The 26,933-nt window shown below is 45.6% G+C and overlaps 2 protein-coding genes across 5 annotated transcripts in view; both read right to left on the bottom strand.

Annotated features, from left to right (window-relative positions):
- Positions 1 to 2,661: 2,661 nt before the first annotated feature.
- On the bottom strand, positions 2,662 to 8,986 carry crls1 (cardiolipin synthase 1). 2 transcript variants are annotated; one of them, XM_061790256.1, is made up of 7 exons: positions 8,546 to 8,986; positions 7,179 to 7,316; positions 6,116 to 6,245; positions 5,845 to 5,930; positions 5,658 to 5,726; positions 5,000 to 5,122; positions 2,662 to 3,062 (listed from the first exon to the last, which is right to left on the bottom strand). In XM_061790256.1, the coding sequence occupies exons 1-7, from the start codon at positions 8,954 to 8,956 to the stop codon at positions 2,904 to 2,906; spliced, it is 1,116 nt and encodes a 371-aa protein (XP_061646240.1). In that variant the 5' UTR covers positions 8,957 to 8,986; the 3' UTR covers positions 2,662 to 2,903. The 2 variants fall into 2 exon arrangements, with proteins under 2 accessions (XP_061646240.1, XP_061646242.1); XM_061790258.1 differs by having other exon boundaries at positions 5,000 to 5,091.
- Positions 8,987 to 9,409: 423 nt separating this feature from the next.
- The window catches only part of mcm8 (minichromosome maintenance 8 homologous recombination repair factor), a 198,038-nt gene continuing 180,514 nt past the window's right edge, over positions 9,410 to 26,933 (bottom strand). The window contains exons 1-21 of one of the 3 annotated variants that reach the window (XM_061790254.1): positions 20,216 to 20,464; positions 19,512 to 19,757; positions 19,373 to 19,438; positions 19,219 to 19,301; positions 19,008 to 19,157; positions 18,548 to 18,645; positions 17,761 to 17,959; positions 17,603 to 17,688; positions 16,475 to 16,620; positions 15,552 to 15,626; positions 15,342 to 15,483; positions 14,677 to 14,707; positions 14,465 to 14,602; positions 14,324 to 14,384; positions 13,876 to 13,956; positions 11,900 to 12,095; positions 11,605 to 11,821; positions 11,068 to 11,277; positions 10,904 to 10,980; positions 9,944 to 10,133; positions 9,410 to 9,547 (exon numbers count right to left, since the gene is read on the bottom strand). In XM_061790254.1, coding sequence (XP_061646238.1) covers positions 9,455 to 9,547; positions 9,944 to 10,133; positions 10,904 to 10,980; positions 11,068 to 11,277; positions 11,605 to 11,821; positions 11,900 to 12,095; positions 13,876 to 13,956; positions 14,324 to 14,384; positions 14,465 to 14,602; positions 14,677 to 14,707; positions 15,342 to 15,483; positions 15,552 to 15,626; positions 16,475 to 16,620; positions 17,603 to 17,688; positions 17,761 to 17,959; positions 18,548 to 18,645; positions 19,008 to 19,157; positions 19,219 to 19,301; positions 19,373 to 19,438; positions 19,512 to 19,755 — 2,583 coding nt within the window. In that variant the 5' untranslated portion in view covers positions 19,756 to 19,757; positions 20,216 to 20,464 and the 3' untranslated portion in view covers positions 9,410 to 9,454. Of the gene's footprint in view, positions 9,548 to 9,943; positions 10,134 to 10,903; positions 10,981 to 11,067; positions 11,278 to 11,604; positions 11,822 to 11,899; positions 12,096 to 13,875; positions 13,957 to 14,323; positions 14,385 to 14,464; positions 14,603 to 14,676; positions 14,708 to 15,341; positions 15,484 to 15,551; positions 15,627 to 16,474; positions 16,621 to 17,602; positions 17,689 to 17,760; positions 17,960 to 18,547; positions 18,646 to 19,007; positions 19,158 to 19,218; positions 19,302 to 19,372; positions 19,439 to 19,511; positions 19,758 to 20,215; positions 20,465 to 26,933 lie in introns of those variants that run through there. The other 2 variants (XM_061790253.1, XM_061790255.1) reach the window with 2 other exon arrangements.

The following is a 26,933-nucleotide window of genomic DNA, read 5'->3' as shown; positions in this document are numbered from 1 at the left end:
GCAGGTTTGTTTATGCCCAATAAAATTAAATGTCCTCCGTCTGAACGGAGACAGAAAGATGAATTGTCGTCGGCGTAACTGACGCAATTGTGGCTCCTTCTGTGCAATGTGGCGTATAATAAAGATCGAAATCAATACGTGCATTGGCTAGATGATCAACTACAGCGCGGTTGTCACACTAACATTTTCACATCGCACTACTTTTATACACATCAAACCAAGTTATTTTCTCTTAAAAATCATCTTTAAAAGAAACAAACATATTACATGTGCAGATGGAATTTCAATTCTCAGCACATTTAGAAACTGAGGAGAAAAAAAAACTACGTCAAATTCATCAGGAAAATTGCACTAAATTTCACTTCTGTCGGCAAGTGAGCAAACTGGAAGGAAAAAAACAAAACCCCAAAACGTATACGCTAAAATTACTAATGAAAAATACAAAAAAAACTAATCAAAAAACATGTCATTAATAAGATAAGATTTAAAAAGGAGAGTTTGGAATTTTCCCAAACAGAACGTTTTGTCAAAATTGTCATTGAAGCCCCAACTTTTTAATTTTGAAGAAACCACCGTGTCCGAGCAAAACAACTGAACAGAAAGCATGACTGACAAGGCGTCAATAATTTGCCATGCACTCGCAGGCACACTCATAGCAGGCACGCCACCGCAGCCTCGTGCTGACCTGTTACCTTGAGCTTCAGGAACTTTACAAAAACTACAAAATATTCACCTCTGGAAAAAAACAAAAACAAAACAAAACATCCCTTAATTGCCAACAACTGTGCATACGACGAGCAAAAAGAGGACTTGAAGAAATCCCAAGACAAAACAAGGGTGAACATTTTGAGGCGGCGCAAGCACAAACAGCTGAGAAGATTCCAAAGTGACGCTAAATTAGCAACATTCACACTCGACAGGTAAGCTTAGCACCATTTTTGATTGATTGTACATTCAAAAAATAAACCTCAATATTATCACTTTGAAGTTTTAGGAGTAACACTCCGTTACGAATAAGCAGTGGCTAACATCGGCTAGTTTTCACCGCACGTCGCATACAGGCCTCGTCTCGTGCGATGTCAGTTGGGGGCGTGGCTTTGGACAGAGACTCGAGCGGTCCAGTCAAGTAAATTTGTTCAGTTCAGTTGTATTTAACTTTGTAAGTACAATACATTTAATGTTTTAGAACTGTTTGTTTTCAAACATTTAGGTACAATTTTTATTTAACATTTGCGCAATTCATTTTAATTGAATCATTTTTACGTTTTTCCCCCAACCTTGGCATAAGATAATTTTTTTTTCCGTTTGTTTATCAAAGATTGGTCGAGATTGATGGTCGCCCCAACAATTCATGTTCTGATCAACCACCCCCCCGCCCCCCCAACCCAAAAAACAAAAAAAAAAAAAAACCACTTTAACTCGACCTGTTCTGTAAATCTGCCACATTGCACACACACGCAAAGGACTCAAGACACTGGCACTGCCCACACACTGGCACTCATACAGACAGAGGCGTGCACACACACACACACACACACGCGCACACACACACGCCCCATCTGCACCAGCAAATCTCCGTGCTGGGATCTTATATAAGGCAGAGTAGGAGGTGGAGAGCTATTTCAGGCTCATAAAAGACCAAAGAGTGAGCGTGTGTGTGTAGCACCCTTATGGATGTGTGTGTCCGTGTGTGCGCGTGTGAAGGACCCTTGCAGGGACTGGAAATAGTCTGAATCACTTTTTCGGTTTCATAACCAAAAATCGAATTTGGAGGACCGTTGGGCTCAGAAGCCCGTGATGCGTTCAGGGACCCCTTCAGTTTAAAGGAGATGTCAGACAGGCGCAACAAGATCATCGTAAAGGTCCTTTGGAAGCGTACCAGGTGGGTCGGGCTTAAGCGCTTCTTAAAGGAGTCCTCAGAGATGAGCTCTTACTGCCGGAAAGTACTTTTAATCAAGCGCTTGGGTGAAAGATTTTGAACTTTGGAGCTCGCAGGCGTGTCAGCTACATATTGAGATGTCTAAGGGCCACCTAACGATGCATTAGTAAGAAAAAGGATTTAAAACACTTTAACAAATAGCTTAATTGCACAAATAATTAGATCTTTTTTTCAGTCCTGGCTGAGACCTGAAAGAGATTTGTGGAATGGAAAGGAGGTCAACAGACTCCTCGATAAGCCCTTCTTATATGGCCGACAATTCCACACTTGACTTTCTTAAAGGTGTCCGCCGCCGTTCTTTTTACAAATATCACTCTAAATGTTGAAAATATACAGCAAACGTAAAAACGGGTCAATTAAATACACAGGAAATACACTTTTTTTTTTTTTTTTTCGGGAACCAAGGTGCGCCCTGATACATTTGCCCTGAAGTATGGCTAAGGTCCAGACAGTGAGGTGCTTTTTTACTTCTTCAAAAGAGAGACTGCCAAGGTAATGTCCTCATTAGCAAGTTGGAACCTCTGATGTAGTTGGAATTACCGGGTTATATTGGGGCCAAACTGAAAAGAGAGAAAATGATGGAGCATATTTACATTATTTTTGTCTATACATTGTCTGTAGTTTTTTTTTTTTTTTACTTCAGGTGTTTTTTTTCCCATGTGTTTATTTGTTGAGATTTAACATCACAGATTTAACAAGATTTAATTGCACTCCTCAAGACATTTTGATTGCACAGATTTTCTATTTTATTGATAAATCAAACATTCATACATGATGTGACGGTGATCGGTGTGACTGTGTTTAAAAAAACAAAAAAACCCAGCTCTTTTTTCATACAGTAGGGTCCAATAGCTGAGCTGCGGTACGACCATCTGCGGCGAGTCATCGCCATGGCGACACGTTAACAGCCACTTGTTTGTTCTCACCACACTCTTGGCCGTCATCCGGCGCTCGCGTGCGCGGCTCATGCCTCCCTCGACCTCCTCCAACTCTTGATTGTCTGCGGCTTGCTACTAATGTTTTTTGTTGTCATGGCGACCTGGTGTTCAGCACCCGGACGGTCTTTCGGCCGTAGTGCCAGTAGCTGTAGCCCGACGCTGTGGTGGTCACGGCGGTGACGAACCTACAACAGGTATGATTCAAATTACAGTGGTACCTTGATATACGAGTTCAATTCAATCTGTCGACACGCTTGTAACTCAGAACACTTGCTTCTCTGTTCAACTTCTCCCAGACACCAGCAAGTTTTTTTAATAAGAAAAATAGTAGTGTTCTACTTTAGAAAAATATACAATAATAACATAATTCAATAGAATTTAAAGAATTAACCTGTTTCACTTTAATTCAATGGACGTTGTGCTGATCCTTCTGGTGTGTGCGACTTGGCCACCAAGGGGCAGTATAATACTGTATATGCATACGTATGCTGTATTCATGAAAAATATGGTCACAACTCCTCAGTAAGCATAAATAATATATGCCCATGAGTATTTGTTGCTGCACCATTTCTGTTCAAATATCAATTGTATAAAACTTTCAAGGCGCAGCTGAGGCGTAGAGGGGGTCCGGTTTGGTGGCCTCAGTAGTGCATCTCTGCTTTTTGCAGATGATGTGGATCTGTTGGCTTCATCAAGCAGTGACCTCCAACTCTCACTGGAGCGGTTCGCAGCAGAGTGTGAAGCGGCTGGGATCAGCACCTCCAAATCTGAGACCATGGTCCTCAGTCGGAAAAGGGTGGCTTGCCCTCTCCAGGTCGGGGATGAGATCCTGCCCCAAGTGGAGGAGTTCAAGTATCCTGGGGTCTTGTTCACGATCGGTCATCCGGGAGGATCTCAGAGTAGAGTTGCTGCTCCTCCACATCGAGAGGAGCCAGATGAGGTGGCCGGGGCATCTGATTCGGATGCCTCCCCGGTGAGGTGTTCCGGGCACGTCCCACCGGGAGGAGACCCCGGGGATGACCCAGGACATGCTGGAGAGACTACGTCTCTCGGCTGGCCTGGGAACGCCTCGGGATCCCCCCGGAAGAGCTGGATGAAGTGGCTGGGGAGAGGGAAGTCTGGGCGTCCCTGCGAAATCTACTGTCCCCGTGGATAAGCGGTAAAAAAATTGATGGATATAACTTTATGCGCTATCGATGCTAGTTTTGTTAGCGCATTTACTATGTGTTAGCATTAAGCTAGCGGACTTCCAAAAGACAAAGTTATGCCGTTTGGTTAAATACACAATGTTTAATTTCTCTTTGTTTTGTGTTCAGCCTGACAGTAAACTTCAACTGGAAGTGGCAGAAAAAAAAAAAAAAGAAAAAAAAAGCTTAAAGCAAGCAAAGTTGGATTTGTATTTTATTTTTTTTTAAATGTTTGCTATCTGCTTAACTGTGCCTGGCTCGCTCAGTGACGACGAAATGGCCATTGTTAGAACAAAGCTCACTTGTAAGTCCAATTTTTGCTCGCAAAGCAAGAAAAATTAGCCGATCACAGAACTTGTATATTGGTGCAATCCTGAGCCAAGCTACCAATTTCTCTACATTTATATAGTAAACAAAAAAAATGCTCACAGTCATGGCTGTGTTTACTTGACATAACGACATAAAGCAAAAAAAAAAAACCCAAAACAAATTTAGCAACAGCAACCTAATCTGCAACCTAATATCGCCAATAATAAGAGTAGTCAGAGCACACGACAAACTTTTGTCAAGTGTGATAAATTAAAGAACCATTACCGCTTTAATAAAGTTTCAACAGCTAAATGAAGGTAAAGTTTCATCCAGATTAGATAGAATAAGGAACAAAAAGATTCTACATACTGTGAAATTTTCATTAAAATTTGGATGAAACTTGTGTTGACAAATCAGACACCAAATTCAAGTCATAAGACTTGACCGGGACGTATTAATGATAAATTTCACAATTTAAAATTGTTCCCGTCTGACATGCTTTCGTCAAAATATCTCAAGGATCAAGAATTCCACACTCCGTTTTAGCCTCGCCTCGAATTTGGCGTTGCAAAAAGAGTTTGAGGAGGGGTGGTCCAGACCAGTGGGTGGCGCTGTTGGCATCTTACCACAAGCCCTGCAGCAGGATGCTGTCTGTGTACTGGAAGACTGGAGCCGCCAGGGACGCCGCGACCAGCACAAGCTGGATAGCCGTGTTCACCTGCAGAGTGCCCACAGCAACGCACAAACGGCTTAAGATAGGAAAAATCATGTGTCAGAAGAAATGTCAATGTATTTCTTTTGGTGAGTAGTTCTTGTCAATGTTATAGCCATGGTAACATTGGCTTAAAAAAAAAAGTATTAAATTACTGCAAATGCTCAAAACATGCAAATGATGAAGCAAAATGATTTATTACCAGTTATATAGTAAAGGTTAACGTCAGTTTATTGTCAATTCTTCACATGTACCAGAGGTACGAGGAATTGAAATCAAGTTTATCACATCACACGGTGAGGACAAGACATTTCTGACACTAAGATAAACTGAAAAATACACAAGTACAACAAATAAACACCTATCTTAACACTGAAGTAAACCATGACATAAGGTTGATTTATCATTTTAATTTTTGGATTCTATTGCTTTCAACCAACAAAAACCTCCATGGTCACAGAGATCTCAGTACATGATTAGCCATTTATTTCTTTTCATTTTATTAAATATAAAAATACAAATTATAACATGACGCAACGAAGTAAGGACGTTTTGCACAGCGAGCGTCTCACCTTGCTGAAGAGCGTCGGCTTGAGCTGAGCTGTGGTGTAGCAGGGGTTAAAAAACTTACTGAGGGTCACCTGCCAAGGAAACAACATACGCCCAAGTGTTCTTTTTATGTCTTGATAAATCAAATAAGTGTAGAGAGAGAGAGATAGAAAGAGAGGGGGGGGGAAAAAAAGGATCATGAAGTCTCACCGGCGGCGGCACTGTCTTGTATCTGACCCAGAAGACGGCAGCGATCAAGCCGACATCTCTGAAAACCACCAGCGCCGTCAGTGGCGCTGCGAGAGAGACGCTTCATGAGGTACACAAGTGAGGTGAACCAACAGATTAAGTGAAATTGGACCCTTTCCCTTGGCACACCTGATGATTACTTATGGCAAATTCATGTGCCCGCCGGGCACAGTGATGTTTAATAATCACTGAATTCTGCATCTGCTACGCAGTGTCATAATAAGAGCAGTACCTGGTATGATGTCTGCGTACGTGAGGCTGACGTATAAAATGCTGATAAGGATTTTATCAGCCAGCGGGTCCAGGGCGCTTCCCAGAGCAGACTTCTGCGTTGGCCATGTCCTGGCGATGTAACCGTCCAGCTGAGAAGGACACGCGCGCACACACAACTAATACGCATGTAGAATGTACAGTAACTCTTATCTGAAATAAATTCATCACAACAAAGAAACCCAGTTTAATGCTAAGGCTAAACAACAATACAGTGGTAACTCCACTTACGAGTTTTTCAAGATATTAGCCGTTGCTCAGCTGGTTTTATTGTCTTGAGTTCTGAGCAAAAATTGGAGTTAAAAGCGCTAGCTAACTTCACAACAAGCAGCAGTTTGGATGATTATATTTAGCTTAATGCTAACAAACACTGCAAAACACCATAGATGGGCTAATGAAACTAGCATTGATGTTGCAGTAAATATAAACCTTTAAACAACTTATAGTTGAACACCACAGGTAGCAACACATGCGAAGAGATAAACTCACAATACTTAAATGCATATATTCTTTATCCTCTGTGAAAAACTACAACTACTAATGCATCTTAGATGCGACAGTCTTCCGTGTTGCAGTGGCTAACCTAAGTGTAGAATGTCTATGTATTATACTGCTCGCTGGTGGACAATGAGTGCAAACCAGAAGACGCAACACAATGCCTACTGAATTACCATGATGCACAAACTGTTTGTTTTACATTTTATTAAAATATGTTACAACTTCAAATCCAAACTTATAACAATTGTAATCATGCCCACAAGCAAACCAGGAAGTAGTGCACAAAATAACCAACTGACGTCAGCAAACCCCTCGCTTTTAGCAGAGGTAATAACGCCGAATTAACAAGATTTTGATGGCTTTAGGAAACCTTGCATCATCGGGTCATTCACCAAAATGACAAGCAAGCAACTTTTAAAAGCATTTGTTTTCTGAGAGGGCTTCACTTTGGCCGAGTGAGCACCGGCGGGTTCGTGTTTTGACACAACACAGTTGTGTGTCTGTGTGTGATGTGCATTGTGTGTTACCAGGTCAGTGGCTCCAGCCAGGGTGAAGAGCGCCAGGCTGAGGTGGAAGTGTTGCTGGATGATCAGGTGACCCAGGAAAGGAGCCAGGACTATCCGACACACGCACAGCAGGTTGGGGACGGTCCACGGGTTCTCGTACTGCACGGTCACATAAAACATGGCAATATTTGACACATTTAATAATAGACCACTTTTTCCATAACTTGGAGGTCCATAAAATAATGCAGTCAATTATGTTTTATCATTTTAAAAAAAGCTTATACCTCCATATGTTGACGAGCGCATTTACTTCTCCTTACCTTAGTTTTGGGCCAAGTAAAAGCTGTGATATGATTGTGACTTCACTAAAGTCTGACATCCTACATGAATTCTTCTTCTTTTCCTTTGGGCTTGTCCCGTTAGGGGTCGCCACAGCGCGTCATCCTTTTCCATCTAAGCCTAGCTCCTGCATCCTCCTCTCTAACACCAACTGTCCTCATGTCTTCCCTCGCGACATCCATCAACCGTCTCTTTGGTCTTCCTCTCGCTCTCTTGCCTGGAAGCTCCATCTTCATCATCCTCCTACCAATATACTCACTATCTCTCCACTGGACGTGTCCAAACCATCCAAGTCTGCTCTCTCTAACTTGGCCGTCCCTCTGATGAGCTCATTACTAATTTTATCCAACCCGGTCACTCCGAGAGCGAACCTCAACATCTTCATTTCCGCCACGTCCAGCTCTGCTTCCTGTTGTCTCTTCAGTGCCACTGTCTCTAATCCGTCCATCATGGCTGGCCTCACCACTGTTTTCTAAACTTTGCCCTTCATCCTAGCAGAAACTCTTGTGTCACATAACACACCTGACACCTTCCTCCACCCGTTCCAACCTGCTTGGACCCGTTTCTTCACTTCCTGACCTCACCATTGCTCTGGACGGTTGACCCCAAGTATTTCAAGTCCTACACCCTTGCTATCTCTTCTCCCTGTAGCCTCACTTACATCCTACATGAATAAAGTGTTGTTTTTTTAAAGAAAAAAAGTGTATTATTTCAGTAAAATAGTTCTATTTTTTTTTTTAAATAAAGGCATCTTTTGTAAAATAAAAGGTGTCATACTAAGAATTGGATTTTCGAAATTCACTTGAGAAACTTTATCAATGATAACTTCAATCTTGTAAGAGCCCCAATTTTTATCCCGACAAAATACATCTTTACTCTTGTTAAGATCACCTTTTTTCTCTCTTTTTTTAAATAAACATAGTATTGTTGTCAATGTTTGATAGGCGTTAAGATTATGAATTACAATGTCTTCCCTGAATCCCAAAAGTTAAGAGAAGCCTGGTTCAAAATATTCCGCAAAAGTGTTCGCTTCACATGCTTTCGCTTACCAGTTCTTTAAACTTAAAAAGCCCCTGTCCAGGAACCGGGGCGGCTTCCCGCTGCCTGTCCGATGTTCCCTGGTTGATCTTCCCGCTGTGCCCTCGGCCTCCGGTGGACAGGAGAGCCGGGGAGTTGTCCGCCACACGGCCGCGACCTCCGCGGAGCACTAGCAGAGTCCCGCACGGCCTCCACCGCGTCGACGGAAGAGGGCCGAGGCGACAGGGAGCGCGGTCGTCCAGCCCTCTGAGACCGAGGGTCCTGGAGCTTCCCCCCGCCGCGGTGACAGGTGCGCGTCCGAGCCGCCGTGACGACGACGACGCCTCCAGTCGGCACGCAGCCCCTCGCCGCACCGACAGCAAACACTCGACGGCCTTGCGGCAAAGAGGCGCCGGAGTGCTCCGAAAACACAAAATCATCATGTTCACCGGCACTCCGTCGGCGAGCGTTGCGACCCCGGGGCCATGATGGAGGGTTACAGCTTAGAGTCGACCGAGATTCAAGTGGAGCAAGCGGGCTGCCATGTTGCCGTAAAGCGACGCGGCGGGCAGGCATTGTCGCAAAATGTGGGAAAATGCCCGCGAAACAAGAAACATACTGTAGGTGTAAAAATTACATCCAGCTAAACTATTATTCGGATGTAAAAACATTATGCATGGTTAAATGAAATAATGTGATAATCGTGCTGGAAAAGGTATTTTAAAAAAACAACTAACAAATACGTTTTAACTAACCGATTTAATGTAACAAATATTAAAGGACTCTTGGCAATGATAAATGCATGGGGGGCCAGATTAAAGAACGGAGATCCTTTGCTCACCCCTCGTCTATCCCGTCTGGTGGTTGTCGTGGTGTTGAAATGTAATTTTACAGTCTTTCAGCGAGTGAGGGTAACGTTTCTTTGGTTTGTCGCTCGCTTGTCAGACGGTCTGAAGTTGGTAGAGCTTAGCTCCTTTCTTCAACAGGAAACCTTGTTCATTCAGGGAACTCACTAGACCCTCAAAGTCCATCACCTGCTCCAAAAAAAAAAAGATTGCATATAGTGCAACAGAAGTGGAGATGAAGCATATTGAGGAAGAAATTATAAAATATAAAAATACATTTTAAGACATTCTCAAAGTAAAACAACAAGATGGTTTAGATGTTAAAGCCAGTTTTCCTTTTTTGTTGTACTGCGGCAAAGCAGTTTTCAGAGTGCGAAAAGTGAGCATTTGTTCTTCTTTGTGATAACAACATAGAATTAAATAAGGGCCGCTTCCTTTAGTTGATATATTGTTTGTTGTTGTGATATTTTGTTTTGTTGTTAGTTGGTATTGTTTGGTTTGAAATAAACTTGTAAACTTAACTTCAAACTTAAGTAATGCAAGAGTTGCTTTGAATCGTAAAATAATTCCACACATACACCGTACCTTTATGTTAAGCCTCTCCGCCACAGATCGAATGGCCTGCAGGTCAAACTGCTTCTGATTGGTGCGCTGGGCGTGCGCGTGCAGGGCGCCGATGAGTCGCTTGGCGGCGCCGCGCTGACTCATGCCCGTGCCCAGCTGCGCGCGCTCGAAGTCCAGATTGCCCAGGCCGTCGGAGTACGTGTCAACCAGGCTGCACAAACAAACGCACGGAGGCAAAGAGCGTGACAGGAGCAGCTGCATGGTTGTCCCGTGTTTGTGAAGGACCAACAGTACTGTATGCGAAGGGATCAAGGAAGGAAATGTGTTGATGTTTGTTACCACATAAATACAGTAACTTGGTGCTGGTCTCAAAACCCGACTGAAAAGCACCCCTGTGCACTATACCAGGGGTGGGCAAACTTTTTGAAAGGGACATCCGCAAAATTTGAATGGTGGCAACTGGCAAACGTCTTGCTTGTTAAAGATGTTTCGCCCTCAATCCAAATGGCCTCGTCATTTCTAAATGGTAGGTGTGCTGTACCTCTGCTAAGGTCTCGAAATCTGGATCACTGACAATCTACAGTTCACATACACTATTGAATAGGGTAAGATGGACTACTGTAGGGCATTTGTAGAGGAAAATAAAAAGTGTCAAGAAAATACATCAAATAGCTTTTGATGATACAATAATTCATATCATGAGAAACATTTTACATACTGAATCCATTTATTTCAAAATATCTTTCTGGAAATAATCTATTTAATTGGATAAATGAATGCATTTTTTTTCCGTAAATACATTCGGATCAATACATTTTAGGGAAAAATGAGCAATTATCAAGGGCGAAAATGACCCAATTGCACATAATTTGTTTATTACAAATCATAATGAATTAGTCAATTATTTAATGAAATATAGATTTCAAATGCATGCAGGATGAAAATTCTTTCAAAATGTCCAATAATTAGTGAATGAGCTACCTGTGTTTCATAATTTCCACCACATCCTCCGCGTGGCTCTTTGTGGCCGTCTCGCTGAGCTCCAGTCTGGCTCTCGCCTGCACGGAAGCAGCCACAACAAACGCGTGACTTTGTTCGACTCAATCAACACAGTCCGACATCCAGAGCGACACGCTGACGTCTACCTCGGTGAGTCTGATGAGGGACTCCAGCTGGCGGGTGGTGATGGGCGTGGTGTCGGCGCCGCGTGACTGGGACCTCAGCGACAGGTAGAAGTTCTGAAGCGTCTGCGCGGCTTCGGACGACAGCGTGGGGTGAACGTAGTGGCGAGCGTAGCTGATGTACTTTCTTAACAAGCACGGCGGAATGGGGTCGGCGACTTCCCCTGCGGGGATCTTGAAAAACAAAACGCCCGCATCATTTACAGGTTCACAGGACGCTCGAGGGGCCAGCGTAGGGCTTAAAACTAAAGGTTTTCTTCCAAGAAAGGGCATGATGTTCCCAGCAGCCAATCAGAGCCCAAGACCATGAACATCCCGCTAATTAAATGATCATTTTTTTAAATATCCATATTGACCTTTTACTGTATTTTATACATTTTCTATACTGTAGTGGTTCAGCTGCTCTCCTAATGTGTGAGGAGCGTGCGCCATGAAGTGCCTTGAGATAAGTCCTGTTGTGAATCGGAACTTCCTGGAAACGAAACTGAATGGAATTTCTACCTGCAACCGTTCAGACAACGGCATGTCTGCACGTTCCAACAAGATGGATGTCTCCGTGTCGCTCTTGCTGCTCCTGGCGACCACGGCGCCGCTGGTTTTGCCTCCGCCGGCCCGGTTGGCCATGATGTGTTCGGACAGACGGCGGTCGTGGGACTCGTCCGGGATGTCCAGGAGAAGGAAGACCACGTCGAAGCGCGAGAGCAGCGGCGAGCCCATCCTTAAAAGGAAGCCCCGCACAGCGTCAGGGAGGCGACGATCAGTAACAATGCGATTACCGACCGACTGACGGGCTCACTTCAAATTCTCCGAGACGGTCTTGCCTCGGTTGTAATGGCCTCCGATGGGGTTGGCGGCTGCGACGACCGAGGTTCTGGCGGGCAGAGATGAAACGATTCCCGCCTTTGCCAGACTCACCGACTGCTGCTCCATGGCTTCCAACAGGGCCTGCTGCTGGCTGCCCAGCTTGTCAAACTCGTCAATGCAGCACAAACCTGAAGAGAGGACACGAAAATATTCGTGCCAAAGTCACTCTTCTCCTCCTATCATGTCATAGCATGCCACAAGGAAAACAGAGCTGGACTTTTAGCACAAATTACTCTTGTGCATTCTGATAACAGGCTCATACTTGTAGGGCAAAGTTTACGTGAGCCTAATTGCTGAAGTGTAATTCAGCCGCTTGGTGTTTGTATTTCTGTGCGCGCCTTTGTCTTCAACATTTGGGGCAGTTTGAGAACACGGAGCCGCTCGCCTAGTCGCAAGGGCCTCGCTCCGCCGCCGGTCGTCATGGTAACAAAAGCCCATTAGTCCCCTAGAACAGCACCAGACACTTTGGAACTGTTTTAAATGGTGAAATAAATGTCTCCTTTAAACGTTTGTAACCAAGCAGAAGACTGCATCACACGGCACCTACTGTACATCATTTACAAGACGGTGACGCTCGCTACTGATTGGCAATATCTGAGAGGGAATCGCTCTTGGTCTGCATCTCATTAGATTATACGTAGGTGTACCTAATGAAGAGGCTGTTGAGTGTAAAACACATGCATGTACAGTCCCCTCCAAAAGTATTGGAACGGCAAGGTCAATTCCTTTCTTTTTGTTGTATACTGAAGACATTTGGGTTTCTGATCAAAAGATGAAAATGAGATAACAGTTCAGAATTCCAGCTTTCATTTTATGGTATTTACATCTAGATGTGTTAAGCAACTCAGGACAGAGCACCTTTTGTTCTAACCCACCCACTTTTCAAGAGAGCAAAAGTATTGGAACAGACATGATGAATAACATTTAATATTTGGTGGCATAACTCTTACTTGCAATAACGGCATCAAGCCTGCGACCCACTGACTTCACCAGGCTGTTGCATTCTTCATTTGAAATGCTTTTCCAGGCCTTTACTACAGCCTGTTTCAGTTCTTGTTTGTTTCTGGGGGTTTCTCCCTTCAGTCTCCTCTTCAGAAGGTAAAATGCTTGCTCTATTGGGTTAAGGTCCGGTGATTGACTTGGCCAGTCAAAGACCTTCCACTTGTCCCCCCTGATGAAGTCTTTTGTTGTGTTGACAGTGTGTTTTGGCTCCTTGTCTTGTTGCAGGATGAAGCTTCTCCCAATTAGTTTGGATGCATTTTTCTGTAAATTGCAGTTATTGCAAGTAAGGGTTCATTCATTCATTTTCCGTATCGCTTATCCTCACTAGGGTCGCAGGCGTGCTGGGGCCTATCCCAGCTGTCGGGCGAGAGGCGGGGTACACCCTGAACTGGTCGCTAGCCAATCACAGGGCACATCTAAACAAACAACCAATCGCACTCACATTCACACCTACGGGCAATTTAGAGTCTTCAATTAACCTACCATGCATGTTTTGGAGATGTGGGAGGAAACCGGAGTACCCGAAGAAAACCCACACAGGCACGGAGAGGATATGCAAACTCCACACAGGCGAGGCCGGATTTGAACCCGGGTCCTCAGAATTGTGAGGCGGATGTACTCACCAGTCGGCCACAGTGCCGGGTTATGCCACCAAATATTAAACTTGACGTTAATTTAATCATGTCTGTTCCAATACCTTTGCTCACTTGAAAAGCAGGTGGCTTCAAACAAAAGGTGCTCGGTCCTGAGTTGTTTAACACATCTCGGTGTAAATACCATGAAATGTCTCGTATTCATCTTTTGCTCTGAAACCCAAATGTCTTCACCATATAACAAAAACAAAGGAATTGACCTGCCGTTCCAATACTTTTGGAGGGGACTGCATGTTTACATTTCATTTCCCACCTTGGTCTGCCAGCACCAAGGCTCCAGCCTCCAGAGCGTAATCTCCACTTCCGGGATCTCTGTATAAACTCACTGTTAGGCCTGAAAAAATACAATTAAATGTTCAATTTAACTACTTCTACACATGAAATAATATCTCAAACAAAACAACCAGATGAGCTAAAAAACATTTACAGCAACAGTTTTGTTTATCTCCAGCAAATTCGGTCACACACAGGCGACATCCTACTCGGTTACAGCTCTGATATTAACCTGAGAAGGTGGAATTTTTTTGTTTTTTGCTCACCCATTCAGTGTCAGTGCCAATTATGCAGAACGGCAACATAGGGCAAAAAGGCGGACTAATGCTGGCTTTACAGGCAGTGTTACTGAGGCAAAGTGGTCCAAAGCAATAAATGTTTACAGACCTAATGTGAGACATGCTTGCAAAACTGTTATGAGAGTTTACCTGCAGTGCTGGTGCTGTTGCCACAAACATAGATCCCCCTAGGAGCCACATTGCACACTGCCTACAAATAAAAATACATTTATTTAGTTACAGTTTTAACAGCAAGCTGTAATGAGTCAGCCTCTCCGGCATTGAATCGACCTGTAACATCTGGCTCTTGCCCAGTCCGGGGTCTCCCACCATCAGGACGTGGGCGTCGCCTCTGACCGGGACGCTGTTCTTGCCCGTGTGCTTCTGCCGGCCTCCGAACAACACCAACACTAGCGCCGCTTTCACCAGCTGCGAACACGAGCGAGAGCGCATCAGCGTGACGGACCGAGCGGAAAAGATACAGAGCGGACGGCGGTGCTCACCAGGTGGCCGTAGATGGCGGGACACAGAGAGCTGCAGGGGGCGAAAGGAGTCAACATGTTTAGAACAAACATCTGAAAGCAGCAGGAAGACGTCACATAGACGACGGGCGTCAAGTCAGTGTACGTGTTTTCGATCGATTGTGTTTATTTGTGCACCTACAGTTGAGCGTTCCAAGGCAGCGTGGACGAAATGCTTGCGAGACACGTGGGTGGGCGGCACGGGCAAACGTGACAGGCTGTGATTGCTGTGGATGCCCGGCGAGAGTTTTAAAATGGCCCAAAATTTGCCACGACAGTCACGGTGCGGATGAGAAACCTACTTGTCCGTAGTAAAACAAGGCGAATGCAACTGAAGGCTTCTTTATACTCGCGCGGACGGCGACCGTGCTGACGTCACTGCGGCTATCCCGCACGCAGTTTGGCTTTATACTCGAGCGCAACCCACGCTGATTACATCATCACAGCATGTGACTAAAACAGACCAATCACGAAAGACGATCTGCGCGGCGTTCTACGTGCAGAAACAATTTTTGCCGTGTGCGAGTGAAGCGACGCATAGGAGCCGCGCGGGCCAATTCGTCGGTCACGTGATGCAATGCGTCTATATGTGCCATGCGATTGGCTGACCGGCAGTCCAGGTGGGATTTTAGAAGGAGCGCACTTACTGCACTATAAGTCGGAGCAGGTCAGGCTGCGACTGGATCTCCTGGATGGCGTAGAGCTCCTTCAGGCTAAACTCTTCACCTCCACGGCGATCGTCAGAGGAGCCGCCGGACGAGCCCGCGCCTCCAGGCTTGGACTGCTGACCTGCAGTCGACATTCATCAGCTCTGCTTGATGATGACGCCTTACTTGGAAGTGAAACTTGAACGGCACCTTTTGTGTTGCTGACTGATGTGGCTTCAATGTAGAGGAGGAACATGCACTGGTCCTTATTCCACCTGGAGGTGCCTGGATCACAAATGCAACATTCATGCCTTTTTATTTATTTATTTATTTAAAAAAAAAAATCAAGGTCCGATTACATTTTAAACACATTATATCTCATTTTTATTATCTTTTTTTAATATTTTTTTTTTTAGCAGATTACAGATTACAAACTCAAGATAAGCTTCACCACATTAAAAGCAGACGGTATAAAAAGCAGGTTTTGCTTATTTTTTGACTTGAGACAAATTTTGTTTTTATAGCACCTAATTCAAACAAAGTTAAACCTTGAAAATTCATTTATTTACTTTAATACATACATGATACATATGACAATATTTTAGAGGGAACCTTTGAATTAAAACCAATTAATCAGACCAAACTCATGGAGAGTACTTGAGGACACATTAAAATATATTTACCAAACTATTTATTTTAATTTTAGATCAGTATAATATGAGTGTATTTCAATCATGTTTATCATATTTATGGTAACTTTTCTTCACTGTTCCACTGGGAGAAATTGAACCATGTCCATTTTCAATAGCCACGTTATTTCCGACACGAGTGCGTCTCAATAAAGAAGACTATCGTGCAAAAACGTATTTCCAGTGTATCCGTTGATTCCAGTAGCCCAATTCAAAAAGTGACACTGATATTATTCGACAGATTCGCAGCACACAGAGTGAAATGTGGGATGTTTGATGATGATGCTAACAACTCAATATAGAAATGAGGTAGGAATTTTCCGTCTGAAAAGTACAGCCCTATTGTGTTCGCTGAATCTGTACAGTGTGAGCGTCTCTTTTTTGAATCGAAGTATTAAAATAAACTTTTCTCGCATATTCAAATGTAACGTCCGTGTGTGTCACCATCATTTGTGACTCTAACGATCCCCGTCACGGTCACGGTGTCGCCGGGGACGCAGCTGTCACAGAGGTCGGCGGTCAAGTGGCACTCCACAGTGCGTGGGATGCGCCCGGCCTCCCTCTGCTCGCCGCACACCAACTCCTGCACCCTGCCAACACAAACTCAATTATATTCTTCACCGAGCCATCTCGAGCATTCTGCCGTTTATCTGAAGACAGCAGAACCGCTATGAGTCGCGGGTCGCGCGTGCAGTGTGTCTGCAGCAGGTGCGGCACTGCCCAGGTAACAGTGAGGGAAGTGTGACACCAAGTGGTGAGATTGCAGACGTCCGTTCTTGAGTTTTGCCCCACAGAACAGAATGGAGGCGTGCCACGGTATATCATCCAATTTCACCTAATTCATTCATGACTCATCTTAAAACCCATTGTCACCCGTTGTCGTTCCTTGATTTTTGACTCCGCCCTGTTTTAGTGTCTTATTTGTTTTTATCTTGAATTGCATCACTGACTTTGTGTTATGTTTGTTTTCTGCTCTATGTTCGATTGGGACTTATGTACAGCAATTTTGTTTAAAGGGAGTTTGTTTTTAAAGGTTCTCTGTAAATAAAAGTGAGGTGAGTTAGTTGGTCTGAAAATGATGATATATTGACTACAAATACTGCATCTTAGTTCATCTATCTCAGCCAGCAGCGTACAGTATTGTGACAGGAAGAACATTTAAATGCTCTTCCACCAGACGGCAGAAAGTGAATCAACCAATTAACCTGTGTATCCACTTCTTGCCATCCATGCAGCAGAATAATAGCTTTGTGTTCAAAATAGGGCATTCACGCTCAGAATTACAGCAAAAGACAATATTGAATATTTTTTTGTGTTTGAATGTTGTTTGTTTCATTTCTGATCTAAATATACGGAGTGACAAAATGATTAATGCCTGTTCAAAAATAGTAAAACGTCAGGAGCAAGTTGATAGTCCACATTAAAGCATTTCATAATGCTCTCTTCTCTTTTTTATGACGAGGCTTCTTATACATTTGTCATTTCTAATAACGACTATATTCATCATCCTTGCTTTTAGTGGCAAGTCTTCTTCGGGTCTAATATATGGTGAACTAGTACGTCTAAGCTTACTTGATGATCTGCCAGTCCACAGTGTGTGTCAGCGGAGAATTCCGCCTGGCACTGAACGCGCGACTGCGGCAGTCTGGCTGGGGACACTGCGAAACGACACACGCCGGTGACATCATTGTAGCACGAACGCTACATCTCAGCGTGGGCGTCCTCCGTACCTTGGTGGGTGTCGCGTACTTCCCGTGCTGCAGCGGCAGCGAGAGCGTGCCGGAGCACGTCGTGCACTGGAAGGCCAGCCTGGTGCATTGCGGCCTGATGTTGCTCACCCGCACCACCGTGCCCCTCACGCACACCAGGCAGCCGAACACGCCGGCCCGCAACGTGCGCAGCGGAGTCAGCGGCTCGTAGTTGTACAGCCTGCGATATACACAAGTCACGCTTACGGTGGATAATAAAAAACTAAATAAAAAAATCTATGCACGCTTGTTCAAATGCCAGCAATAAAAAAATAAATAAAAAATGAGATCACGATAAATCATTTCCAAGTCCAAACGTGATGAAGAAGGCAGATTGTTGTCACATGTACAAAAAAGCCAGCGCTTGCCAGAAATTCCTGCACTAGCTCAATGTTGCTGCCAGCCTCTTCTCATCTCGTCTTTGAATCCATTTTGGAGACGTCCAGTTCTTGATCATGTCACTGTTGTGCCATATTTTCTTCACTCGATGATGACCGTCTTCACTGCGTTCCATGATTTATTTCATTTTGTGCCGGCGAGTGTGTACTGACTCCCACTTAACATGAGCTTTAATGCGATTGGATAATTTTGCTGACAGTCCCACTGAGACTGTCGTAGGTCAAAATAATGGTGGAAAGTTTTGAAATGATTTATCTTGGTCTCATTTGTTAATAGCAAAAACCTGGCATTTGAACAGGGGTGTTTAGACTTTTGCCATCCACGCTAGCTGAGGACTGTAAGCAATCTGTGAGCTCCGCCCGCCGCGTACCGCGCACTAATGTGAGGGATGTGGATGATTGGCGCGGCCACAGGAAGCTCGTCCCCGGGCAGCTCGGCAGCCTGCTTTTCCAAATCGACTGTCAACACCTGTTTGTTCACAACAAGACAAGGACGCTTAAAAAAAATAGGACTGTAGATGGTTTTGAATGGACCAAACCATCGCATACAGGCACTTGTTTTAACTTAGCTTCACATTTCACAATCATGTCGGTTAACAAGCAGCGCTTAACAAATGTATGCGACAATAAAACGGGACGAGAGCATCCAGCATCGCAGTGTTTTTGGTAAATCTTAGGCTGAGCGTCACCTGCAGACATTCGTATTCAGCTACTGTGCGACTGAATAACCAATGAATTAAGAGTCATATTTGGACAGAATCCTCCTCATTCAACGGCAAAATCAAAAACAAGTCCTGGCAGATATTAAAAAGCATCAGTACGTGTGTATACCTGGTGAATGGCCAGTCCCAAACAGTTGAGGATCACCTCCGGTTGCTCCTTCAGCTCCGCGGTCAGACCGGGAAGCGCCCCAAGCACCATCTCATTTGCGGTCAGGTCGGCGTAATCCACCAGCACGCTGCCCTGACGCTCGATCTCGTCCTGTAACGCGCAGCAAATCACGTCTCCGGTCCACCACGTTGCGCCAGCGGCACAAACCCACCTTGTCGTAGAGGTGAATCTTGGAGGCGAAGTATTTCTCAAACACGTTGATCTTCTCCACGCTGGGCGAGCTCTCGATGAAACCTGCCGAAAGACAAGTCACAGATTATCACGCGCTATTCGCATCAACGCTATGACTCATCTTCTTTACGTGCCGTCGGTGAAGTACAGCGACCATCCTCTGTAAGGGCACAGCACATCCAGGGTGGCCTGCTGGAGGACTGAAAAGGCAGTTAGCGTCACAATTGGACTTTTATTATTCAGGTTCTCCGCACCAAAACTCATGGAACTCACCTCTCTGTGTGCCAAAGCTGTGACTTGCCGATGCTCTGTTATCACCTGCAGGCCTCCCTCCAATTGATCGTCCTCCTCGTCCACCTCTCCAAGGTCTACTCCTCCACCCTCCACCACCACCACCACCTCCTCCTCCTGCTCCTCTCCACCCCCAATTGGCTCCTCCACGCCATCCTCTTCCATTTCCTCTCCAACCACCATTCCCGCTCCTCCAGGAGCCTCTTCTGGAGTCCTGTCCACTCATTCCTTGGGAAGCGTGGATGAAAAAATGTTTGAGCTCAGGTTCACACATGCTTCTAATGTAGCCGCCAACATTTGCTATATTACCAAACCTTTTGCAAGACCACATGACATAATGTTTACAATTCAGTAATTGTAAGTTTGTCAGTAAGTTGGACGGCCCATTTTATTATGTTAACTTAAATGTTCATTTATCAAGCCTCGAGATTGGATACATGTTTTGCCCAAATAAAGCAAACTTATTCTGAGTAATTTGCTTTTCCCAGCTCTGACTCAAATTAAACCCCACTCGACTCAGCTACGGTTAACAACAAGTACTTCGTATTTGGAGTGTTACTGAACTATATTGTTGCACATTTCGAAAGCCGCAATTTAACTTGGCGCACTGAAACGACACCCGAAATTGTTACGACTTGGCTTCTTTCGACTTTTTGGATGACTTAAACGAGAACCAGCTCACTTACTTTGGTAAAATACTGTCTATTTAACACAGAGAACACTTTAACAAATGTAAACAGATACTTTGGAGGGGTAAAATCGTCTCACGGTGACAAAAAGCGTCAAAGATGCCAAAGAAGCGTCGATGTCGCCACTCGGCGAGCTGTCAAAATTTCCCTCCACTCAGGCGGCAGGCGGAGCTGCCTCTTCTACGCCTTATCCCGGTGCTGGCTCGGGTCCTCCAACTGGCTACTGACGCTTAGAGGACAAACATAGAACTACACCTGAAAATACATGAACAGGCTGGGGTCTATGCATAGACACGGAGTAAAAATAGATCACGCTTTGGCGCGGAATCTTAGTGACGGTGCTGCCATATTGAATGTGGCAAAGTGGGCCGGCCCCTTGGTTCTTTGCTGCTTGGAGGTTGATGCTGGCGTTTTATAGCAAAAGCTAGACTTGATGCAATTAAGATCTGATCGAGAGGAGCCAGACGAGGCGGCCGGGGCATCTGATTCGGTTGCCTCCCAGTGATGCAATTAAGATCTGATCGAGAGGAGCCAGATGAGGCGGCCGGGGCATCTGATTCGGATGCCTCCCCGGTGAGGTGTTCCGGGCACGTCCCGGGGACCCCGGGGACGACCCAGGACACGCCGGAGAGACTACGTCTTTCGGCTGGCCCGGGAACGCCTCGGGACCCCCCCGGAAGAGCTGGATGAAGTGGCTGGGGAGAGGGATGTCTGGGCGTCCCCGCTAAAGCTACCACCCCCGCGACCCGACCTCGGATAAGCGGTAGAAAATGGATGGACGGATGGATGAAGATCTGATATTGCATTTCAAAATGAAAATACTTAAAAAATTCTCCATGTGACTGCCGTTACGTCTGCTTTCAAAGCAATAGTATTAAAAAAAAAATCGCTAACAAGCATGACTTAATTACACGATGTTTTGAACCTGAACTCGCAAAACAAAACAAAAATAACATCCTTACATGAATTACATGTATACCATCAGTAATTACATGTATACCCTTTATTTACACAACTTTATACTGTATATAAACACGAACGAAGCCTAAACATCAGCTATTGTCATCTTTGGTTGCTCTATGATGACATGTTCTGTTTAAAAAACAAAACAAACAAAAAAAAATAAAATACATTGTCGATGTCGAAAGTTCCTACGGGTGCTCTCTCACTGTCCCCTTCGCCATTGACCCGACAAGGAGGAAGTGCTGCAACCTGTTTTGCGCATATACCAGAATGAGATCTGATGCCGTAATTGCTTTGAAAATTGCATAAGATGATGATGATAAGATGATGCTAGCACTCTCCTTTTGGGGCTCCAGCACGAAAAGCTTTTTTTGTGTGTGCAATTTCTGTCTGCGAGGAGAAGGTAAGGGCGAGGTGGGCGTTACGTAGCAGGAGCAAGCTACAAATGCCAAATAACACGTTTCAGTGGTCAGGGCCTGGAGAGCAGCCGGCGTTTTGTTTTCGCTTTCGCTTTGTGTTGCTGACTCACAAGCAGACGTCCTTTTCCGCGTGTTTCTCTGACGGGAGGAGAAAGGAAGTGTCGTCTTCCACAATTCGTTCACGAGACCACAAAGAGTACCACTTTAGGACCTTGTACAATGGAAACGCAAACAAAACCGATACGGTACCAAACGGAACTGGTGGAACCAACCAATCAGCTCAATTTCTCTTTGCCCGACTTTTATTCTTTGTTCCATGAGTGTCGGATCATTCGGCGTTTGTTCTTCTCGGTGCGTGGTATCCGTGGCGTCCTTCGGATCCGTCCTATTCTTAGTCGCTGCCGGTGGCTCTTTGTCTGACATCAAACCCAAACGTTGTCCCGCCTCGTCTCGTCTCGCCCGTTTTTGGGTCCTCCTGGTTTCCCTTTGTGATCGGCTTCACAAGGATTGCAAAAATAGAAGCTGATGAGTCGCACAACTTCACCGTACAAACAAAACAACATTGACCTTTCGACTGACCTATGCTTCTTTGGAGCGCATTTCCACTGGAATCCCCAAATATTCCACCGGAACCTTCAAAGTACTCCTTTGTTAAGGTGCCGATTGACACGTGGGTTGAGGCTAGACCAAAAGATTAGCCATGCGCTGGAGATTGACACAAGAGGTCTTAAGGTTGAGGTTCAGCCCGTGGGTCAATCTTTGAGTACAACATGCGTACCTGGAGGATTTACTTGCAGGTGCATCTCAATACATTCGACTATCACGATACACATCATTCATTTCAGCAACCCAAATATTGACACATAGCTTGAAAAGATTTGGCACACGGGCTGTGCCTCTACCCAGATTGACACATGGGCTGAAAAAGAATTGGCCCATGGGTTGAGGCTCGGTCCGCAGATTGATACATGGGCCCATTTTTGAGCTGGAGCTCTGCCCGTATTTCGATGTTCAGGGTGAGGCTGAGCACTTGTGTCAATGTTTGAGGCAATTGTCATTCATTTTTTTCAGCTCCTGTGTCAACAAAAGGGCTGAGCCTCAACTCGGAGATTGACACAAGGACTAGGTTTGGCCCACGTGTCAATGTTGGGGTCCAGCCCGCACGTTGAGACAAACATGCGCTAAGCGTCGTTCCCGGCGCGGCGCTCCGTCCCGCCGAAGGCCGAACGCCGCGCGACTGCGCCGACTGTTAGCAGCTGTGAAGCGCGCCGGCCGACCGCTGGCGCCAGCTACCGGGCCGCCCGCATCCACCGCCGCCGGAACACGTCACGGGGCGGACACGATGACGGAGTGAACTTGTCTGCGTTCTCCTTACGCGCCATCCTCAAAGATACAAGTTGATCCGGAGCGCACGAGCGGGGTGAGTGGGAGGAAAGTGTGTGTGTTTGGGAGCAAAAAATGTTTCTTTTGTAGCCTTCGGGTGGCGTGATGTGTAATTTCCCAGGAGGGGTTGGGGGGGGCTCGAGGGTGCGGAGACTTGCTGTGAGTCACAGCGGGTTGGTGGCAGCACAATTGTTTCTTTTAACTAGCTTCTAATTGGTGGATTTTCTTCCATTTGGACGACCCTAACTGGCTTCGTGCACGTGTGTGATGCGTGTGTGTCTTTGTCATTTAAGTGTGAATGTGTGCGACGTGTGAGCGTGCGTGCATGTTCGTATGTGTGCGCATTCGTGTGCTTGTGTACACGTTCGTGTGTGTGCATGTGAGTGTGTGTTTGTGTGTGTATGCATATGTATGCGTGTGCATGTTTGCATGCGTGTGCATGTGTGATTAATGCTCGTGCGCATGCCTGCCTGTGTGTGTGAGTGTGGCATACGCGCGTGAGACCCGCGTGTTTACGTGTGTGTGTCTTTGAAACGTGTTATTGTGAATATACGACGTGGCTTTCCCAACTTGTTATTGCACTTTTCCTTTGTGATGTCTTCAGTAAAACGCGTCGCCTGTGTGTCATAATATCGCATCCAAATTGCAGCTGTTGTCTATTGCAGTCTTGTTTGAATTGAAATAACAATATCCATATTTCCACGCCATTTCATGCCGAGTGTGTAACCGGCAGCTGCACTACCCCTCACGACCGCTTGAGGGCACAAGGACCCCGCCGCTCAGCCCTCCCAAAAGTCCTCTTTTTATTTTCTCTTTTGTGACCTACATCTTTCTCTTTTTACGACTGACTCTCTGTATGTGTTGTGCGGGCTAATTCCACCTAAAGCCATTTAGCAATGCCTTTTATATCTCTGCGTTTACAATCTTAAAGTTCTTTTTACTCAGTGTCTTTTTTTCTTTCATTCCACAGTGTGTTTTGGGGCCCCTTTTTTCTTCCATTAACTGTTGACTTTGAAAGAAAGCACCGCGTGTTATTCCCATTTTGCAATTCCTAAATATTAGTCTGGGAAAAATACGGCTGTGCGGCGTATTTTTTTTCCCCCGTTTAACGTCTGGAAATTCAGCGTCTGACCGTCCATTCTCGTTAGGGTCGTGCGTGAGCTGGAGTCGGCCAAAGCTGAATTTGGGAGAGAGGAGGGGGGGTACACCCTGGACCGGTTGCGAGCCAACTGCAAGGCACACGAGCATTCGCACTCACACTTACGAACGAGCGGGTTTTTTCGGAGTGCGGCCGGAAACCGGAGTACGATGTGCAGCCTCCAGCCAAACGTTGACACGTGGGCTGAGATTCCACTTACAGATTGACACATGGGCCGAACCTCACCTCAAAACAATGATAAATGCCTCGACCGAGAGAGTTTTGACTCAACGATCGACACGTGGTCTGAACCTCAAGTTGAAGATGGACACAAAGATTGACACACGGTTCTGAATTGGACAAAAGGACACACGTGGACTCGGCGAGCTCCATCTGCAGGTTGAAACACGGGCTGAGCCTCGAGCCGAGGATTGACGCGATCAGATTTCAGCCTCTCTCTGTTGCCACGTCAATGTAATCTGCCCAGGACCTTCACCATCAGCACTGCTGGCCCACGTAACCTCAACTAGATTAGCGATGGAGATTGAGCCAATCAGCTTTCAAATTTCAACAAGCTGCCCCTTAATGACATCAGCATTTTTCCGTTCTCTGGTTGGTCGGGTCACTGCAATCGTGTGTTTTTTGGACATACGGTTCGCCCTTGTTGCGAGCTCGAGGGGCCGCGCGGCAGGAGGTCCGTCCAAGTGCCGAGACACCGGAGGGAAACTGTCAGCGGCGCCGACAGTTTGGACGGCGCGGCGCAGTCCTCCCTCCTTCACCTGCAATCGGACTAACGAAGCGGCCACAGAGACAATTAATTCTGCCGCACTCCATTAGCCAATAGTTGCCCCGCTGCGAGGAGACGAGGGCAAGAGGAGGAGGAGGAGAGGACGGAGAGATAAGCCGAGGAGGGGATGAATGAGGGCGGATGAATGCAGTCGGGGGGGGGGGGGGGGACACACAAAGTGATGTCATTGCTTTGCGGCACCAGTTCCGTCTGCAAGGCTAAACGAGAGACGGTCACACACACGCATTCTCGTACTCGCACACACAGTAGCACAGCAGTGTTTTTTTCCTTCGTGCTCTCGTTCTGCTCTATTCAGTCGCGCCGAGAACACGGCTTGGCGGCGACTCACCCACTTGACTTCCAAGCGTCGGTTCGCGGCAGCAGATTTTGCAAATTCAAGAATTGCATTGATCATACGAACTCGGCCGCGATTTCGCTCGCATTCTATGAGTCAGTAAACAAAAGGGATTACGGCCTAGTAAAAGGTCTCTTAAGTGGCAGGTGTGGGATCACTCCCCCCAGCCCCCCAGCCCCCCTCTCACTAATTGTTTGAGAATGCAAAGGTTCGCCTCTCAGCTTGTGCAACTTGCATCCAAAGTAAAACTCAGCAGTCAGAATTTTTTTGGGGTCTACTCATTTCCTGGACAATTTGCACAAAACCCCAAATTTTCTTCACCTCTTCGATGGATCGATAGACAAAAAGAAACAACAGCAGTAGTCAAGAGTTCCTCAGGGAAATGTATGAGGTCCATTCATTTTCTGTACATTTTGAACAAAAGTCTACATTTTCTTCACTTCTCGGATGGATGCATAAACAAAAACAAACAGCAGGGATTCAGTATCCGTCCAAAGTATCAAACAGTAGTCAAATTGACAAAACTACTTCAACAAAGGTACTTTGGAAAAATGTACTTGAACAAAAAGTAAGTGGTCAAAAATACATGGAAAAAAGCAACTGTACAAAAGTACTATTAGTAGTGTTTGGATAAATACGCTAACTTAACAGTCACAGAAAAAAGAACAGTTTTTTTTCTTCAGCTTCAAGATGGATGATGGACAAAAAGAAACAACAGCAAGGCTCCAGCATCCATCCAAAGTATCAAAAAGTCAAGTTTTTGAATGGAGTTCCTCAGGGAAATATTTGAGGTCCATTAATTTTCCGCCCAGACAATCCATCCATCCTCTGATGGACAAACTGATTGTTGCAGGCTGTTTTGGAATGACGTCAGGGCCATTTAATAAACGGTTAAGGTGTAGAGACAATCTCGTTTGAGTTCAAACTGGAACTCCTGTTGCGTTTAGCCGACATCATTCTCACACTGAATCACCCCGCCATACCCCCGCCGCCGCCCCCCCCCGACTCTGGCTGGTTCCCTGCCATCTGTCTGCCTGGGCGCCTGAGGTGCTGCTTGCTATTTAGATGATTTAGTTGGAGAGGGAGAGAGGGATTTCATTAGCTGTTTACCTGCGGGCCTCTGGTACCCGTGGTGCTGTACGGGCGCTTTATTAAAAAAGGGAGCCTGTGGACGGTCGTCGCGGATCAGCAGGCCGAAAGTTCGGCCCCGCGCATCTGGCAGAACGGGGCTTCATTCCATCGTTTTACGTCTCATCCTCCAGGTCGAGGTGCGCATCACGTTGCGGCTTCGAGGCCCGCCGAGAACGAACGCATGGTCTTGTGTGACGCTGCGTCGGGATCCGGATTTTTTCCCCGCTTGCGAGTTTATTTCAAAGGGATCGAAGAACACAACTGTTTACTTGAGGGCCAACACACAGCCCGCAGCGCTTATATTAGCTCGTTACAACAACACACTCGAAGGAATAATTGTCTTTCTACGCTTTTACTTTCGTCTGCTAATAAGTACAATTGCTTCCAATAAGTACTACCACTACCCATTGTACTAACGTTATTACTAGTAATGGTCGCATGACTTTAGATGACACTAATGTAATGGAAGTGAACTACTATAATTAAAAAAAAAACAGAGGAACAGAACGCTTTGCAATAATCTCTATTCAGCAACAATG

The sequence above is a fragment of the Phyllopteryx taeniolatus genome, chromosome 11, assembly GCF_024500385.1.
Source record: "Phyllopteryx taeniolatus isolate TA_2022b chromosome 11, UOR_Ptae_1.2, whole genome shotgun sequence".
NCBI classification, from domain to species: Eukaryota; Metazoa; Chordata; class Actinopteri; order Syngnathiformes; family Syngnathidae; genus Phyllopteryx; species Phyllopteryx taeniolatus.
The sequence above is the reverse complement of the archived record's forward strand: the minus strand, read 5'-3'. Positions and strand labels throughout refer to the sequence as shown.